The sequence below is a fragment of the Myotis myotis genome, unplaced genomic scaffold, assembly GCF_014108235.1.
Source record: "Myotis myotis isolate mMyoMyo1 unplaced genomic scaffold, mMyoMyo1.p scaffold_m19_p_2, whole genome shotgun sequence".
NCBI classification, from domain to species: Eukaryota; Metazoa; Chordata; class Mammalia; order Chiroptera; family Vespertilionidae; genus Myotis; species Myotis myotis.
Genome location: NW_023416324.1, coordinates 174812164 through 174830948, shown reverse-complemented (window position 1 = coordinate 174830948; position 18785 = coordinate 174812164). Strand labels below are relative to the sequence as shown.

Genomic DNA, 18785 nt, shown 5'->3' with positions numbered 1-18785 from the left:
TCAAGCGTACCAACATCAGAATTACAGGGGTGCCAGAAGATGAGAGACAGCAAGATATTGAAAACCTATTTGAAGAAATAATGACAGAAAACTTCCCCTACCTGGTGAAAGAAATAGACTTACAAGTCCAGGAAGCGCAGAGAACCCCAAACAAAAGGAATCCAAAGAGGACCACACCAAGACACATCATAATTAAAATGCCAAGAGCAAAAGACAAAGAGAGAATCTTAAAAGCAGCAAGAGAAAGAAAATCAGTTACCTACAAGGGAGTACCCATACGATTGTCAGCTGATTTCTCAACAGAAACTTTGCAGGCCAGAAGGGAGTGGCAAGAAATATTCAAAGTGATGAATACCAAGAACCTACAACCAAGACTACTTTACCAGCAAAGCTATCATTCAGAAGTGAAGGTCAGATAAAGAGCTTCACAGGTAAGGAAAAGCTAAAGGAGTTCATCACCACCAAACCAGTATTATATGAAATGCTGAAAGGTATCCTTTAAGAAGAGGAAGAAGAAGAAAAAGGTACAAATTATGAACAACAAATACACATCTATCAACAAGTGAATCTAAAAATCAAGTGAATAAATAATCTGATGAACAGTATGAACTGGTGATTGTAATAGAATCAGGGACATAGAAAGGGAATGGACTGACTATTCTTGAGGGGGGGGAAAGGGGGGTGGGGGTGAGGGAAGAGATTGGACAATAATCGTGCACCTATGGATGAGGGCAGTGGGTGGGGAGTGAGGGCGGAGGGTGGGGTGGGAACTGGGAGGAGGGGAGTTATGGTGGGAAAAAAGAGTAACTAATCTAATAATCTGAACAATAAAGATTTAATTTAAAAAATAAATTTATAAATGAAACTTTCTTCAGTGCCTAGTGTCATGTGTATGCTCATGTTAAATGCTTAGTATAAGACATCAGTGGTTCCATCATGTGACCATGGGACTGCAGATCAGGCTGGAACTGCTGACAATGGTGAGAAGCAAACACAAAGGTGAAGATTTGAGCAGTTTGGCTATTCTTCTACTGTGAGACGACAACATTAAGAAAACTAAGTGATCACTAAACACCATGTCTGCTTTGGCAAACAGAAGTTTTCATCTGATATAACAGAGTTAAATTGATTCTTTGAACAGCTTATTTAAAAATAATCTTATAATTTAAACATATATAACATCAACTTATCGAAATAGGCTAACTCCCTAAAAAGGGGGTGGAAAACAAAGGGAGAGAGAAGCTTAATTCTGCTAATCAGTGAGCTTCATTGTGGCAAATTAACTTAACATTAGTCTGCAAATTTTTTGGTTTTTTGTTAATCATATTTTTGATCCATTGATTTTTAGAGAGAGTGGAAAGGAGAGGGAGAGAGAGAAACATCAATGTGAGAGAGACACATTGATTGGTTGCCTCCTGCATGCACAACCAGGGCTGGGGAATCGAACCCAGGACCCTTCAGTCCACAGGCCGTTGCTCTATCCACTGAGCAAAATAGGCTAGGGCTGCAATTCTTTTTTAATTGAATTTTAGAGAGAGAGGAAGGGAGAAAGAAAGAGACATTGATTGGTTGCCTCTCACCCCAACCGGGGATGAAACCCACCACCTAGGTAAGAGCTTGGACCAGGAATCGAACCTGAGACCTTCCAGTGCTCAGCATAATGCTCCAACTGAGCCACACCAGCCAGGGCACACATTAGTCTGTAATTTTTATATTAACAGATTCAACCATTGCAAAACCTTCTGCAGGCTGGTTTCCTGTTCCGGCATTGACCTTTTAATTTTGATTAAGAGAAAGGAAATGAATAGTGAGGCATTAAAGAAAAATTTGCAGAAGGCTACCTAAAAGCAGAACCAAGGTTTCATTGCAAAAGTTTTCATTAACCATCTGTAACTTCCAAGTTATCTATCTCCACAAAATAAAGACTGAGGTATTTATTTTATTTTATTTTTTTAAATATATTTTATTGATTTTTTACAGAGAGGAAGAGAGAGAGAGAGTCAGAAACATCGATGAGAGAGAAACATCGACCAGCCGCCTCCTGCACATCCCCCACCGGGGATGTGCCCGCAACCCAGGTACATGCCCTTGACCGGAATCGAACCTGGGACCTTTCAGTCCGCAGGCCGACGCTCTATCCACTGAGCCAAACCGGTTTCGGCAAGACTGAGGTATTTAAAACTGCTTAAGAAAACAGGAAGCTTGAGCATCTACCCATGTACCAGAAGGTCAAGGTTCAAATTCCCGATCAGGGTACATGCTGGGTTTCGGGCTCAATCCCCAATAGGGGGAGTATGCAGGAGGCAGGTGATCAATGATTCTTCTTTTTTAAAAAAATATATTTTTTTATTGATTATAGAGAGGAAGGGAGAGGGAGAGAGATAGAAACATCGATGAGAGAGAATCATTGATCAACCACCTCCTGCATGCCCACACTGGGGATCAAGCCCACAACCTGTGCATGTGCCCTGACCAGGAACCGTGACCTCCTTGTTCATAGGTCAACACTCAACCACTGAGCAACACCGGCTGGGCCCGATCAATGATTCCTATCTTTAATGTTTTTATCCCCTTCTTCCTCTCTCTTCCTCTCTCTGAAAGCAATAAAAACATATTAAAAAACAAAACAATAAAAGAAACAGGAAGCTGGTTCCAGTACTTTTCTTCCTTTTTAACAGAAGCTCCTTTAACTACTCATGCCAACAGGCTATATTTATTTCCCTTAGGCAGCATTTCCTAGCAAAGCAGGAGCAGCCCTGCTGCAGAGGGCGTAAAAGAGCTCATGATCAAGGCCAACCTCAGGAGACCCATGCGCTGCAGGTTCAGTCACCACCCAGAAAAGCCACTTGGGCTCTGCACCAATAGCAGCACTGTTGTCATCTCTACCAGAGAGCCCTGGACTGCTATTGGAGACCAACACCTGGCACCAGGCCAGATACCCGGATCATACACTGAGCTCTATAAAGCTTTATGGATGTGGGGGTTAGAGGGGGCTGCAGAGAGCAGGTGTTCTTACTCATCCCGTCACTGGCTGTTGAGAAAATGTGCTGAGTCACTGAGTACCAATCTAGAGTAAAGTAATGCAGAGACTGCAAATACAAATCTCTTTCACCCTGCCCTCCTCCTTCCTAACAGCAAGAAGACTCACAGGTAATACTCTTAACTCTGAAAACACTAGGGCACGGACACATTCACACACCCTTAGTCCCTAAAGAAAAGCTTTCAGAGTCAAACTCTCAAAAATGTAAGGCACTAAACAAAACTACTTCATAGCAATAACTGTCTCTGGGTAGAGGGGATAAGGGTGATTTCTAGGGTATAGCTTCAAAATATTTCAACTCACTAATTATGAAAACTCCAACCAAGGTTAAAGGGTCAGCCCAACACAAAACTAAAGGAAATACTAGGTGACGGTCATTGGGCTTTGTGAATACTTGCTTTCTCATCTTCCTAGAGGCAGGACAGTCTAACACGGTAGAAAGAAAATTCCACCAATGGAACACTTTTGAGCGAAGAGGGGGAAAAAGAGAGCAGTCATAAGGGCACATGAACTTGGGTTGACTTCTGCTTATTTTCCACTCTTCCTCCTTTTCTAGATTAGACATGCTAATGAAAAACAAGTCACCCTAAACTCTGGTCTGGGAGCAGTAAGAAAACAACTACATAATAAAAAGGTGTATAAAGCATTAAGTAACTTTGTCTTGCTTTTGCTTAAATTTTAATTTAAAGCAACTAAAATCCAAATTCCCTGGCCTATTACTGAGGAACACACACAGCATCTGAAACTCACCAACCTATCCCTCTACATCTGTGACTTCACACTTTATGCTCAAAGCCAACAGAGTCCTAGTTGGCCCTATCCACAACTCTTTCTTCTGCCAGGCATGCTCTTCCTTTCTCCAAATTCTACCCATTCCTCAAATCTCCAATCAAATGTTACCTCCTCCTGAAGTCTTCCCTGACCTCACAGACTGAACTCTCTTTTTCATATTAATTTCCACAGCATCTACATTACAGTCATCTATGTACATGATTCTGAGTTTAAGCTTCTATTGGAGGACAGGCAAACCCAGCATCAACTTATCTTTATTTGCATCAGACCACTTCATTCCGTGTTGTGCATGTATCTTGGAGAGTGCTCAACTGTTCACTGAATTAAGAAAACGAATAAATATCACATCTTAAAATAAACAAATAAACAAACCAGGGCTCATGGAGTTATGTGATATATATATATATATATGCAATCATAAGAAAAGAAGCTGTGCCTGAACCATGCCTCAGACACAGAAACAGTGTTAAGGAGTGGGCTAGACATAAATCTTCATGTTTATTGAAATAATGCCAGCCAATGTTAGTACTTAGGCCCAAAGAACTAACAGCAACAGAAGGCACCCTATTAGCACTTCAGGATTAAAGCATGTCTGCTAAGCATGGAATTGTGTGTGGCCACAGCATTAACTTAATAGTCCTAAACAAAAGTAGGTGTTAGTCACCCTATCTTTAGGGTGACTAACATTATTTTACCTTCATTATCTCTAAGCAGATGTGATACAAATATCTGAAGATGTGCATGATTAGAGCAATTTTCCCAAAGAGTATTTCAAAGGAAAGATTTGACCACAATACTAAGGAATGGGCAAACTGTGCACTCTGCAACTTTGCTTACAGAGTGAAAAAAAATCAAGGGCCTGTTTAAAATCAAAATCTGTTCCTGGCGCTTTGCTTCTGACTTCTGTTTAACACAGTTTCAGGTCAACTGGGCCTATCAAAGGCTAATGGAGGTGAGTAAAACCTTGTTTTTCAATTAAGAGTCACAGATGTATTCTGATCTTTTGTTACTTGGAGTAGTTTTTTTCTTTCTGAGGGACAGTAACTATACCTGGCAACTGGAATGTCTGGTCCCAGATTTCCTCTCTAACAACTCCTATAGAAATGATGGTTATGATTATATGACATGAAATTTTAATCTCTAATTACCAGCTTACATTTTAAAAAACGATGTGCTGTACATAGCCATTCTGCTTCCCAACTACTTAAAGTATCCATTTTTTATATCATCTCTGAACCAGAAATCTTTTGTCATCTTTTTGGTTCCATCTATCAGCAAACTGTTAAACACAGTAGACAAATTCAAGATCAATAAATCTTAAGAAATTTTGGCTTTTGACAGGTTAAATCCAAGAGCATTCTAGGTGGTATGTAAACTTTTAAAAACATTTGATGTATTCACTTTAGTGTGTATAAAAATATTGGTTGCATAAACCTATGATTTTATTGCTTAGGTCAAGGATAAGCAAAAAGAAAAAAAAAACAACTAATGAAAAATATTTTAAGTAATAAAAGTTCAGAGGGTACAAGGATGTGGTAAAAACTAAAAAAACAACACAAAAAAACCACACACAACAAACTAAAAAGAAAACCCCCACAGGATTCAAATTTAAAAGTTTAAGAAAGATAAAAGGATAACAAAAATGAAATTCATACAGACTCCTGAAATTTTATAAAAGTGGTATTAGCCTTCTTGTTTCTTTAAGATAAGGCTCAATCACATAAAGTAAACTTGTTGTCTGATGCCTAACTTTAATTTTGGGGACAAAAGGTACAACAGTGACTCTATTTCCAGTTCTCTACTTACAACGAAAAAGCTTACTGCACATCCCAATGCCAATTCTTCTCTACTCAATTGGGAGGGACCCTGTCCCCAGAAATTTCACAGGACCACACCCCAGCTTCCTAGGTTCGACCTCTTCCTGCTCAACAAGCCATCCTTGGACAAGCCTGCACACTCCCAAGGCCTCATCTACATCAGGGGTGGGGAACATCACCAAATATTTGACCAAATATAGCAGGCTAATTTTTTTAAAATATACTTTTATTGATTTCAGAGAGGAAAGGAGAGAGAGATAGAAACATCAATGATGAGAGAGAATCATTGATCAGCCACCTCCCACATGCCCCCCACTGGGGGTTGAGCCTGCAACCTGGGCATGTGCTCTGAACGGAATCAAATCATGACTCCCTGGTTCATAGGTCAATGCTCAACCACTGAGCTACACTGGCTGAGCAGTAGGCTAATTTTTAAGTTGATAATTTTATATGGCCCATGAATGTTATAAATACCCAAATAGCCCTTGGCGGAGAAAAGGTTCCCCACCCCTGATCTACATGGACGCACTAATGACTCTAAATTTGTTTCCTGTTCTTCTTCTTGCCCTGCTCTATCCATCTACTGATCATTTTACCTGGATGCACTTCAAACTCAACATGCTTAAAAGCAAACTCATTCTTACCAGCAATCCTAGGCACCCCAATGTGCCCCTTCCCTTCCAGAGATGCCCCTAAATTTCTCCCATCTCCTCCACCTCGTCATTACGCTGAAGACACGCCCGGGGCCTCTCTCACATGGGCTAGCGCAAGAGCCTCCTGACTGCTCCCTGCACTTTCTCCCTCTCCTTGGACAGCTGTTTTTTCCTTAACTGCCTCAAAACTAATCCTCCTAAGATAAAATCAAGTCTTCAAAATTCCTTATCAGCTCAACCTCATTAGTCATTAGGTCACACGTATTAAGGCTACAGTGAGATAGCAGACATACCTATCAGAATGGCTAAAATAAAGATTATGGGGGAGGGTATGGTCAGCTGGAAGAAGGTAAATGGGATAAATGGTGACAGAAAGAGCAGAGCCTGGATGGCGAGTACACAATGCAATGTGCAAATGATATATTGTAGAATTGTGCCCATATAATTTTATTGACCAATGTAACCCATGTAAATTCAAAAAAATAAAGATAATGATAACACCAAATATTGGCAGGAATGCAGAGAAACTGGATGCATGCATTATTGGTGGGAATGTAAAATTGTACAGCTACTATGAAAAAGGGTATTGATGTTTCTTACGAAACTAAACATGTACTTATCATATGACTCAGCAATCGCATTCATGGGCATTCCAGAGAAGTGAAGCTTATCCACACAAAATCCTACACACAAATATTCAAAGCAGCTGTATTTGTAATAGTGAAAAATTAGAAGTAATTCTAATGTCCTTCAACAGGTATATGGTTAAACAAACTATGGTTTATCTATAACATGGAATACTGCTCACAATTAAAAGGGAAGAAATATTGAAACACCACAAATTAGATGGGTGTTATGGGACTAATGCTGAATGAAAAAAGTCAATCTCTAAGATTCCATAGTATAGATTCCATTTATATACAATGCTTAAAATGACAAATAGAGATGGAGAACAGAATCATGGTTGCCAGAGCTTAGGGGAGAGGATAGGGAGATGGCTGTGGTTATAAAAGGGTAGCATGGGATGGAGGTGTTTTTTGACTGTGGTAGAGGTTCAAACAAATCTATACATGTGAAAAAACTGCACAGAATACGTACACATACGTAAATGAGTGCATGTAAAGTTGGTGAAGTCTTAATCAGGTGGATGGACTGTATTAATGTCAATCAATCTCCTATTGTGATATTCTACTATAGTTACTCAAGAAGTTACCATTGGGGGAAGCTGGATAAAGTGCATATGGATCTCTCTACATTTTTTTTTACAACAGCATGTGTCTCTACAGTTATCTCAAAATAAAAAAATTGAAAGATGAAAAAACCCTCCTCAATGACATCTAATAGCTCCCCAATACCCGTAGTAAAGCATGACATGCAGAATTTCCCTTACACATCCTACAATCGAGACAACTAGTTCTAAGAGCTAACATCTATTGAGCACAGGTTATGTGGCAGGCACCATTCTAAGCATTTTATATGTATTACCTCATGTAATCTTCAATGATCCTACAAGTTCAATTCTACCATCAATGCTATTTTAACAAATTTTTTACAAAGATTTTTTAAAACTGATTTTTAGAGAGGAAGAGAGAGAGAAACATCGATGTGAGAGCGAAATATCAATCGGCACACCCCTTACCAAGGATCAAGCCCACAACTCAGGCATGTGCCCTGACCGGGAATTGAACTGGCAACCTTTCCATACATACCCAACCAACTGAGCCACACTGGCCAGGGCCTGTCAATGCTATTTTATTCATAAACCATTAAGGCACAGATGATATAAGTAGCTTGATAGCATCACCAACCAATCATCCTTCAAACCCTGCTCCAATGTTACCTTTGTGACTTCTTCTAGATTTAAGTGCTATACTAACAGTGTCAAAAACTCAGAAGATATTAAAAAATGTTTAACAAGGTCTACACAAAAGGACACAAAAAAGTTATAAAGCTGACACCTTAAGGATTTGACACTGATTACATTGAATCTCTGCTTCTCCAAAGTTAAGCTTGAATGGGAAAGTATTGTATAGATTATAGCAGGGACAGAAAACACCCATTAGTGAGAAAACGTTAATTAACAAGACAGCTAAAGAGGGACAGCTAATGTTAGGCTAATGAAACTCCAGTGTCAGCTGCAAAGCCCACATCTTTCTCAAGTTTTCACAAAACAAATACACGAACACAATTACATGACTTCTTAAACCCAGTTATCCCCACATCCCCTTTTCGTTAGTTTTGCAAGTCACGAAAAGGCATAATCTCTTTTCTTAGAAAAAAGACATTTTCTCCTGTTTAAAATGTATATTCATTATTTCCCTTAGGAGAAACGAGGTTATTACATGGATTTACTTGAAAAGCTTACTAATTATCCTACAACAATCTAAAATTGTCCCAAGTACTGTCTAAATTCTGAATGAGTCTCTCCAAAGGAGTCATTTTAAACACAGACAACAGAAGCAGAGGGGAAGAAAATAATTTTAAGCCCATGAAAGAAGCTTAATGGTTCAGATTTCCTCTGTTCCATTCCCCCTCCCCTCCCATAAGTTGTCTTCTCTTAAGCAAAGCCTTTGCAGAAGGCACCAAAGGTGAGCGTAAGTGGCAGAGAGAAGGCAAAGGGAGAAATAGGTGGAAGGCGGAGAGCCAACCTCTCCTCTTTCGTAAGTAACCATAAATTCTTTTTTAAATGAGTTTATCTGTGCCAAACTGACATGCCAGGGAACAAGATCTCAAAGGCTCCCCATAAATTCTTAACAGTGATCTAAAGCCAATAAAGAAAAAGAAACTTCTTTTAAACTATGCATTACATGAAAAAAAGAAGGTGTGGTCTAGTACAACAAGCAGCTAAGACAAGGAACTCAGAAAGGACATACTGACCAGCCCCGTTCTCCTGTATTTGGAGTCCTCTCTGTCCTGTCTGGAAGTGCTGGCTCTCTCCCGCACGTTTCTATAACCAGGACTGGGGATGATATACTCTTTTCCTATGTCGATGTCCTTCATCTTCTCTGACTGGAGACGCCAGGGCGCACAGACTCCTGGTTCCACTTGAGAATTTCTGAAATTAAAAATTCACCAAGAACAGATATTTCCTAAATTGTGCTTAATAATATGCAAAAATGTTTTAAAATAGGGAAAAGGGCAAAAGCACTGAGATTTTTTACCCTTATATCTATAAAAAAATATTTAAAATCTTTTTCAAGTACTTCATATTTTCAAGAGAAAAAAAAAAATCAATGTAATAGGATCAAGAATATGTCCTCCCACTGCTAAGGAAAACAAAAAAGATAAGAAAAATAGACACACTGGTAAAGAGACACCCAACTTCTTCACCTAGGTTCAAACCCGAGTATATATAGGTCTTTTAAAAAAAAAAGACTTTCTGGAAACAAGTTAAGTTTGTCCTAAGGATTATAAACTTCGCAATTTAAAAATGGACATCATTCCTCCTACTAAGTTTTACTAAATGAAAACTTACAAAACACTTATTCTAGCAATGATCTATCCCATCTTTGAATTTTTATAATTAGATAATGAAGAAGCTGATATTAAAGTACCATGGAGTTACATAGCTAACATACAAAACAATATTATGCCTTCACTTTAAAAACAAATGCCCCTTGGGACATGAAAGTGTTCTAAAATCAGATAGTAGTGATGCACAATTCTGTGACTATACTAACAAAACACTTCAAAAGGCTGAATTTCCATGCATGGTTTATAAATGATAGTACATCTCAACAAAGCTGTTACTAAAAAACAATAACCAAAGCAAACTGCCCACCCTGCCCTGTGAAGGGCTTACCTAGTATGACCTGAAACTGTCCTAATTCTAGTCAATAACCAGTTATCAACTTCCGTTACTTTTGAAAAAATAAAACACACACACCTCTCTGAAACATTTCCCCCACCCTATGATGGTTCAAACCTTCCCAGATACAAGCTGAGAAAACCCCATTCATACCAGCCTCACTAGAAATTAAAGAAGTGTATCCATGTTGCCTTTTAAATTCCATCAACTCCTGCTAGCAATCACTGCAACTTAAAAGTACTACTCTGTAGACCAAATTCTGACAGCTACACTTCATTTTTTAAGGTATCAGAAAAAAGAATACTTACTAATCCTCTAAACAAGGACTAAATTTCCTCCATAGGTAAGTGCTTCCAGCACAAAAAAGAAGCTTGACTTCTTGCCTTTCAGAGGTCTGATTTGAGTACTCAGAGTTGATACTACTTATTTCCTTATCTCAAAAAAAAAAGTCACCTTGTCCAATGACAAACTGCACGATAAGCACTCACGTCACTGAGACCTCATTAAGCCCAAACTATAAACAGACCTGGCACCAGCCAGCGTCCCCAGTGTCTGGATGCAGATAATAGTAAATCCTTCTTGTTACCAGGGTCACAAAAGTCCAACCTTCCCCTCCAAAGGTTCTGGAGCCGAGCTAATTTCTGGAAGCTGAAAAGATTAGTCCTACTTTTAAAAAAAGGCAGGAGGAGAGGAGGGAGGAGGCCAAAGGAATTCATTTATGTGATCAAATGCCATGTCAAGAGGAACATGAAGATCACCTCAGTTGTATAAGAACTCACAATAACCAAAGTTTCTTTCAATCGCTTTATTTCAATTCATTCAACACCTCTAACACTCTTGCTTTTGTATCAAGACTCTCCTTCCAGTGATACAAGTGTACAGTGAAACAGATGACACTGCCTGGGGGATGGGGGTTGCACAGGATTAAGAACTTCAATTAGCCAGACTGGGGTTTCCAAATTGCCTTCATAACTTAGGTTTCCAACATCTCAGGAAAACTGGTTCCAGGCCCTGAAACTGCATAAGAGAACCCGACCTGAGGCTACAAGGAGGATTCCTATGTACCACCCTCTTCCAATCCACTTGTTGTGTTGCCAACCTTCTGCACCTTTTACTTCTGGACCCCAGTATAACGGTCTATCTCCTCCATCAAAACCTGAAACTTTGCCAACCATTCCCGTGCCTCCTGCCTCCCCACGTCTGTGCAGAAACCAAAAGGGCCCTGTGTGATAAATACAAAGCATCATGCAGCTCTGTGTGGTAAGAAGTGGAAAGGGCACTGATGAAAGTCAAGAGATCTGGGTTCCATTCTGGGCTCTGCCCAGGGTTTGCTGTGCGTGCTTAAGTCACGAACCTCATCTGCCCATTTGCAAAAACAAAAACAAAACAAACAAACAAAAAACACCAAAAACCCGAGAGGATGGCTTCTCAGGTCGCTGGCAGCTCAGAGTGTCCGGTGTGTGGCTTGAGCCGGGGTGTCCCAGGCCGTCATCCCCACAACTTGAGGATGGGGGCTTCTCTCTGGCCAGCTTCGCCTGGGATGCCCTGGACCCTAGGGCGTTCCCGTGTCCAGTAGGGGCCTGGCGAGCCGATAGCGACCCACACCCACGGGCTGCGGGCGCAGCACCCCCTGGTGGCCGCATCCGGGAGTGTAGCCAGCACTCTTGACCACTCATCCCACCCTACACGCCTTCCCAGGCCTGCACCTCACCACGTGCCCCGAGGGGTCGCGTCCCAAGGAGGGGGCGGCGGGACACCTGAGGAAGGCCAGGCCCCGTTTCTCAGGTGTCTGGCTTCTCCCGTACTGCCCGTATCCCGATCACAGCCCACCGGCCCCGGAGGAAACACAGGGGAGGGATCCAAGTGACAACCGAGGGAGAAGGAAGGGGGGCGGCGGCGGCCGCTACTTACCTGTGCCCCAGGTCCCAGACCGCCGCGCCGGCCACTCGACCACGCTCCCAAGCATCAGCTCCGGGGCAAAACAAGCCTTTATAGCGGCATTGGCCGCCAGACTGCGCAGGCGTGCTGCACAAAGAATCCCCAAGACTGAAGGGAATTGTAGTCCCCCTGCCAGGAGCTCCGGGCTGGGCACGCGGCAAAGGACTCTCTTTCCCAGAAGCACTGCAGTCGCCCTGGGGGAGGTGCGGGTGCTTTTCCCCCCGCGCTCCTAGCGCTGCACCATCGCTCTCCGTTCTCCTACGACCCGGTCTGCAGTCCTCCCTGAAGCCGCGTGCCCTCGCGGGCGGCGGGGAGGGTGGACGGGAGCCCCGTGGGGTCCGGCAGCCCAGGGTTTGCAGGCAGGTGATCCGGCCGGTGTGCGGTCGTGTGTGCACCAGCAACACCGTGAAGGTCACCGCAGTTTCTATGCTCTGGTCGCCAGCCAGTCTCAAACCTTATCTGCCGTGCACTTGGCATTTTACGAGTGCTGGTTCGGGAATCCACCCTGCATTCTGATATCGCCTTTCTTTTATCCCACTGCCCAACGCGTAGTGTGTGCTGCCTGTTTCTAGATAATACAATGCCAGGATCACCGTTTTTATTTTATTTTTTTAAATATATATTTTTATTGATTTCAGAGAGGAAAGGAGAGGGAGAGAGAGATAGAAACATCAATGATGAGAGAGAATCATTGATTGGCTGCCTCCTGGCATGCCCCACACTGGGGATGGAGCCCGCAACCCAGGCATGTGCCGCTGGCCAGAATCGAACCCGGGACCCTTCAGTCCGCAGGCCGAAGCTCTACTCACTGAGCCAAACCGGCTAGGGCAGGATCACCGTTTTTTTAGAGTGGCAAGAGCCATAGGCACAGTCTGCCAACTCATCCCCTTCTTTTTATACATGAATCAGGTTCCCAAAAAGATCGATCACTTTATCTCTGTTTCATCTGTACCTTCAACAGGATCATAACATAACTACTCTTGAGTGCCTACCTACTCTATCTGGTGCTTTACATGTGATTCTTCTTTCTTTTACTCTCCATAACAACCTGTGTGTAGGTACTATGATGATCCATTTAAGAGATTTAAATTTTTTTTAAAAAATGAAGCCCCTCGGGCATGCGGGACTCAGTGGTTGAGCGTAGACCTATGAAGGGGAGGTCGTGGTTTATATATAAAATACATGAAGGTAAAGTGACTTGAAGACACTAAGGTGTCATAAAGCTAAAGTAATTAATATAGTGTGTTTAGGCAAAGATGGATTGATAGACAAGTATAATAGAATGAAGAGCCTAGAAGCAGATTAATGCATATATGTAAACTTGATCTGTAACAGGAAAGAAAAAAAAAACCCATTACAAATCAGTAGGAAGAGAAAGAAGATTCCATAAACAGTGCTGGGATAATAGTTATCCGTATTTTTAAAATACTCAGTGATTACTGCTTCGTACATACCACACAGAAAAATCTATTTCAGGTAGATCAAAGACCTAAACTGTGAACGAGAAAACTTTAACACATTTAGAAGAAAAGGTGAACTATCTATGTGAACTTGAGAGTAGAGAAGAACGTCTTAAGATACAAAAACAAATAAGAAAGGAAAGATTGATAAATTTTTACTGCATTAAAATTTAAACTTCTGTCCAAGATGCCATAAGTGAAGACAAAGCACAAGTTATAACTGACTATGTTCTTAAATGTACAATATACAAATAATTTCTACGGATCAGTAAGAAGTGGCAAATAACCCAATAGGAAAACAGGGAAATGATGTGAACAAGCTGTTCACAGAAAGGGAAACAAGAACAGCCATTCAAATATGTTTGAAAAGACACCGAATCTCACTAATAATCAGGGAAATGGAAATTAAAATAGTGCTGAGATGCCATTTTATGCCCATCTGACTGGGAAACCAAAAATCTGACACCACCAAGTGTTGTCAAGGATCTGGAGAGACAGGATATTTCACACATTGCTGGTAGAGTGCGTATCCATTGATAGAACCACATTAAGGAACAATTTGGCAAACTCAGTGGGTTGGAAGTGGGATGTATTGTTAGACCTCAAGTAGATCCCTAACATTCAGTGGCTTGAACTCAAGAAGTTTATGTCTCTCGTGCTAGGAGTTCATTTCTAGGAGAGGGTACCAGATCAGCAGTGCAGTTCTGCTTCTTGCAGTTTGTCAGAGACCCAAGGTGAACGTGGTTCTCTCAGGTTCAACATTTGGCTTCCTACGTTGCTCTGCTCATTGCTACCACCAGTCATCCAGGTGGGAGGAGGGAAAAAGGGAGTGTGGAGGTATGAGCTGGTTGGTCTTCAGGCACCAGCCAGGAAGCTGGATACTTCATGTCTAATCACATTCTATTGGTGACAATTTAGTCAGATGGTCACATCTGAGAAAAAACTGGGAAATGCAATGCTCAGCAGAGCAGTTATGAGCCATCTACAACTCTATTAACATGACAGAAGACAAGAAGAGATTTTGGTAAAAGCTAATGGTTTTTAATGCCCATTCTTAAACCCAGGAATTCCACTTTTGCATATATGCTCAGGACCAGTGGTTGGCAAACCGCGGCTCGGAAAACCGTGGCTCGCGAGCCACATGCAGCTCTTTGGCCCCTTGAGTGTGGCTCTTCCACAAAATACCGGCTCTTCCACAAAATACCGACTTCTGCGCATGGGCCACGAAGTTTCAATCGCACTGTCGGTGCTCGCCCGCACGTGGTATTTTGTGGAAGAGCCACACTCAAGGGGCCAAAGAGCCGCATGTGGCTCGTGAGCCGCGGTTCGCAGACCATGGCTCTAGACTAACCTTTATCAGCAGAAGCTTATGCAAGTGAATTAAACCCTACACAAAATTATTTGAGTGACTATTTTCTTATTTCTCCCAAGGATAGCATATAGCTAGTGTCATTCTAGATGCCCAGGGGAGAAGTGAATTCATTACAAACAATGAATACCTTAGGACATTAGGGCTTAATGCAATTAGCTGAGAAAAGGTGACTCAAAGGGTCTCTCACACATCTGCACAAGGAGATACTTTCATTGTGCATGATCTGTAATAGTAGAAAGAATATAAATTTCACTAATAAAGGAATAGATAACTAGTTATGGTATTTGTACAATGGGACATTATATAGCAGTCAAAGAACAAGGTCTATTATGTATCAACTAGAGGACTGGTGCATGAATTTGTGCATGGTGGGGTCCATCCAGCCTGCCCCGATGGGGGCCTATTGAGCAGGCCGGCAGGGCAGGGAGGTGCCACAGGCAGTTGGTCAGCCAGCCCCATCCCTGATCGGGGTCCTGGGGGCCGACAGGGACTGGATCAGGCTGGTTGGCTGCCATAGTGCACATCATAGCCACTGGTCATTCTGGTCGTTCTGCCATTCTGGTCACTGGGCTTTTATATATATAGATATGAATGAATCACAAGAACAATGTTGAGTAAAAATAAGTTACAAAAAGACTCAAATTGTGTGACTCCATTTGTATTAATTTTATAAACATGTGATACATTGTTTAAGGATACACACATGTATTGGGCATGATAAACAACACTTTCAATGTATAGATAGTTAACTCTACCATTGGAGGGAGGAGCCTAAGATAAAAGAGGGACATACAAGGACATCACCTGTTTCTGTAATATTTTATTTCTTTTTAAAATGACTTATAGCCGAAACCGGTTTGGCTCAGTGGATAGAGCATCAGCCTGCAGACTGAAAGGTGCCAGGTTCGATTCCCGTCAAGGGCATGTACCTGGGTTGCGGGCATGTCCCCAGTAGGGGATGTGCAGAAGGCAGCTGATCAATGTTTCTCTCTCATCGATGTTTCTAACTCTCTATCTCTCTTCCTTCCTCTCTGTGGAAAATTAATAAAATATATTTTAAAAAAATAAAATGACTTATAAATATTAAAATTTAACAAAGCTTGGAGGTGGGTATATGAGTGCTTCAAATATCATTTGCTGTGTTTTGGATAGCCTTTAAGTATTTCATAATTTAAAAGTTTTAATATCAAAAAAGAAGGAAGGACCACAAATAAGTCACAGAGGCATAAAGACCCCCAACCTACAGGTAGCCAAAGAGAAACAACCCAGGTCACCAGCAGGATGGGCCACTGGGTCTGCAAACACGATTTAAAAAACAACAACAAAAAACTTCCAAAAGAAACATAGGGCAGACCTTCATCCCAGCCCCACAGGCACATCATGGGCTACAGAATTTCGCACAGATGGAAGGAAGGCAATGAACCTATCACCTCACCCAGTGGAAAGGAGCCATTCTGGATCAGGTGCCTATAAATTCCTCTCTTTATCTCACAAAATATGATAGAATTGACTGTGTCTATGGACTGGAACTTCACAAAGATGAAAGAGTTTTGTCTCCTAAAATTCTTTCTGACAGGGTGGCATCATCTCAACTCAGTGATGCAAACCTTGCAAATACCATAATTGGTAAAGCTGTGGAACATATGGTTGAGGACAAGCATGGTTCTAAGGGTGAATAGAGAGGGGTGGTCTTAGCCCAAGCACCAATAATGAAAGCCTGGTTTTATATCACCAGTGATAAGGCTCCTGTCTTGTACATGCACCTGTCTTGTGTCAGCTTTCAGATGAGTATGAAAAAGGAGACCTCCGTATCATGCCAGGGAGTCTCCTCCAGCAGAGTCAGAGCCAGGAGGAACCGTAGATGGCCTGATAGGCAAGCATGTGGAATATACCAAAGAAGATGGCTCCAAACGGATTGGCATGACCATTCACCAAGTGGAAGCCAAACCCTCTGTGTATTTCATCAAGTTCAATGATGATTTCCATACCTATGTCGATGATTTGGTGACAAAGTCCTGTTAGGGTACAATTTGCCACATTTGTGAAAATAAATGTATACTTTATAGACATGAAAAATAATGTTGCTTTGGGAACATAAGGGTCCCCTTTATTTCAACACCCTTGCCAGCATAACTGTTGTTTTATTTTGAAAAAACAAAACAAAACAAAACAAAACAAAAACAAATGTATGTGAACATGACATCTTGTGTGTAAGGACTTTATCATGTTGAACAGATTGGGTGTGTTTGGTGGGTGGGGCATGGAAGAAAGGTACAGCTGTAAATTCAAGCTGAGTAAAGTTCAGCTAGTATCATAGAGAAAGTTTTAATATAACAGAAACAACCATTTCTCCTCTCAATGGAGATACGTGCAATTTAACAGAATTTTTTTTTTAAAGGTGAATGCTTAGTTAAGCATTCAGAAATCAAATTTGCATTAGGATAATTATTTCACTTCAAGTTGATATGAACCTTATGCAAGTTTGGGAGACACTGGGAGACTGGAGAAAGAATAAGGCAGCTAGAATAGAAGAGAAGAGTCTAGCTAGAAGTGATTGTTGTCCAGAAAAGAGGGTGCAGGCTTGGACTAGGATTGTGGTGGAAAAGAGGGAGAAAAGTGGACTTGAGAGCAATTTAAGAAATAAAATCACAGACCTTGTTGATGAATCAGATGTAATGGCTGAGAAAGAGAGGTGTCAAGGGAAACGCATAGGTTTCTGGTTGCAGAACCGGATGGACGGTGCTATGTCCATTGACATGAGAAGCACTCTACTACAATAGCCTTCTGACACCCTCCTCTAGCCAGCTTGTCAGAAGCTAATTAATGTCCAGTGGTAACCATCACCCCACATCTGCTGTGGTACTCACATTGAATTCTTCTGCCAGTTATAAAGACAAAATGTCTCTTTTGAAGATCAATTTTGCCATGAAAGTCATTTTCATGGAATAAGGCTTTAAAAAAATAATTAATTAAATCTTTTATTTGACATCATGGAAACAGTATAGTGTGACAGAATAAGGTACCTTTTCAATGGTCTCAGGAAAATTAGAAGAGTATTTACGATGTAAACAATGCCAAACAAAGGCCAAATGACATCATACCGTGTGTGGGTTTTTTAAAATATTTTTATTGATTTCAGAGAGGAAGGGAGAGAGGAAGAGAGAGATACACCAATGATGAGAGAGAATCATTGATTGGCTGAATGTCCCCTGGTGGGGATTAAGCCTGCAACCCAGGCATGTGCTCCTGCCTGGAATGGAACCTGGGACCCTTAAGTCCGCAGGCCGACACCCTATCCACTGAGCCAAACCAGCTAGGAAACATCATATCATGTTTTGCACACAAAGGTTTCACAGTATTAGTAGAGAGCTACAGTGGGATTAGCTGGGTGTTCGTGTATTACACAGTAGTATAGTTACATTACAAGTCACATCACACATTCATTTTATGAAGGAAAGTATTATACACTTACCATCTTTGTAATAATAACTTTCCAAGCTCATTAGCAGTAAAGTTGATAGTTAGAATAAAATAAAGTATTGCTTTAAAAATTTTTTGAAGTACTTATATTGAGATGCACTATCAAATTGGCCCCAAATATAATGGAGGTGTTCAAGACTTAGTTACTTATTAAAAAGAAGAAAATGATTTATAGCAATTATCTAATTTTAACAAAACAATATTATCCACCACATTAAATTAGTGTTGTGTTGATTCTGTAGTCTTGTATGTACATAATTTGTACATTAAAGTTAACTTTATAATAGCATAAGAGCTGTAAGTAGAAGGACTTTATACATGGATTCATGAAAGTACATATTCGAGTAATATTATAATATAAATTTAAATAAACATCAGGGCTTTAGGATAATTATTTCCCTTCAAATAGGCCTGAACCTTATGCA

At 41.1% G+C, this 18785-nt stretch overlaps 1 protein-coding gene and 1 pseudogene across 3 annotated transcripts in view; one reads left to right on the top strand and one right to left on the bottom strand.

The window, feature by feature from the left end:
• ABCC5 (ATP binding cassette subfamily C member 5) overlaps positions 1–12174 on the bottom strand; it is an 86873-nt gene extending 74699 nt beyond the window's left edge. The window contains exons 1-2 of one of the 3 annotated variants that reach the window (XM_036347845.1): positions 12022–12174; positions 9180–9357 (exon numbers count right to left, since the gene is read on the bottom strand). In XM_036347845.1, coding sequence (XP_036203738.1) covers positions 9180–9302 — 123 coding nt within the window. In that variant the 5' untranslated portion in view covers positions 9303–9357; positions 12022–12174. Of the gene's footprint in view, positions 1–9179; positions 9358–10418; positions 10527–12021 lie in introns of those variants that run through there. The other 2 variants (XM_036347846.1, XM_036347847.1) reach the window with 2 other exon arrangements.
• Positions 12175–13230: 1056 nt separating this feature from the next.
• Positions 13231–16902, top strand: LOC118675757 (annotated as a pseudogene).
• Positions 16903–18785: the final 1883 nt, after the last annotated feature.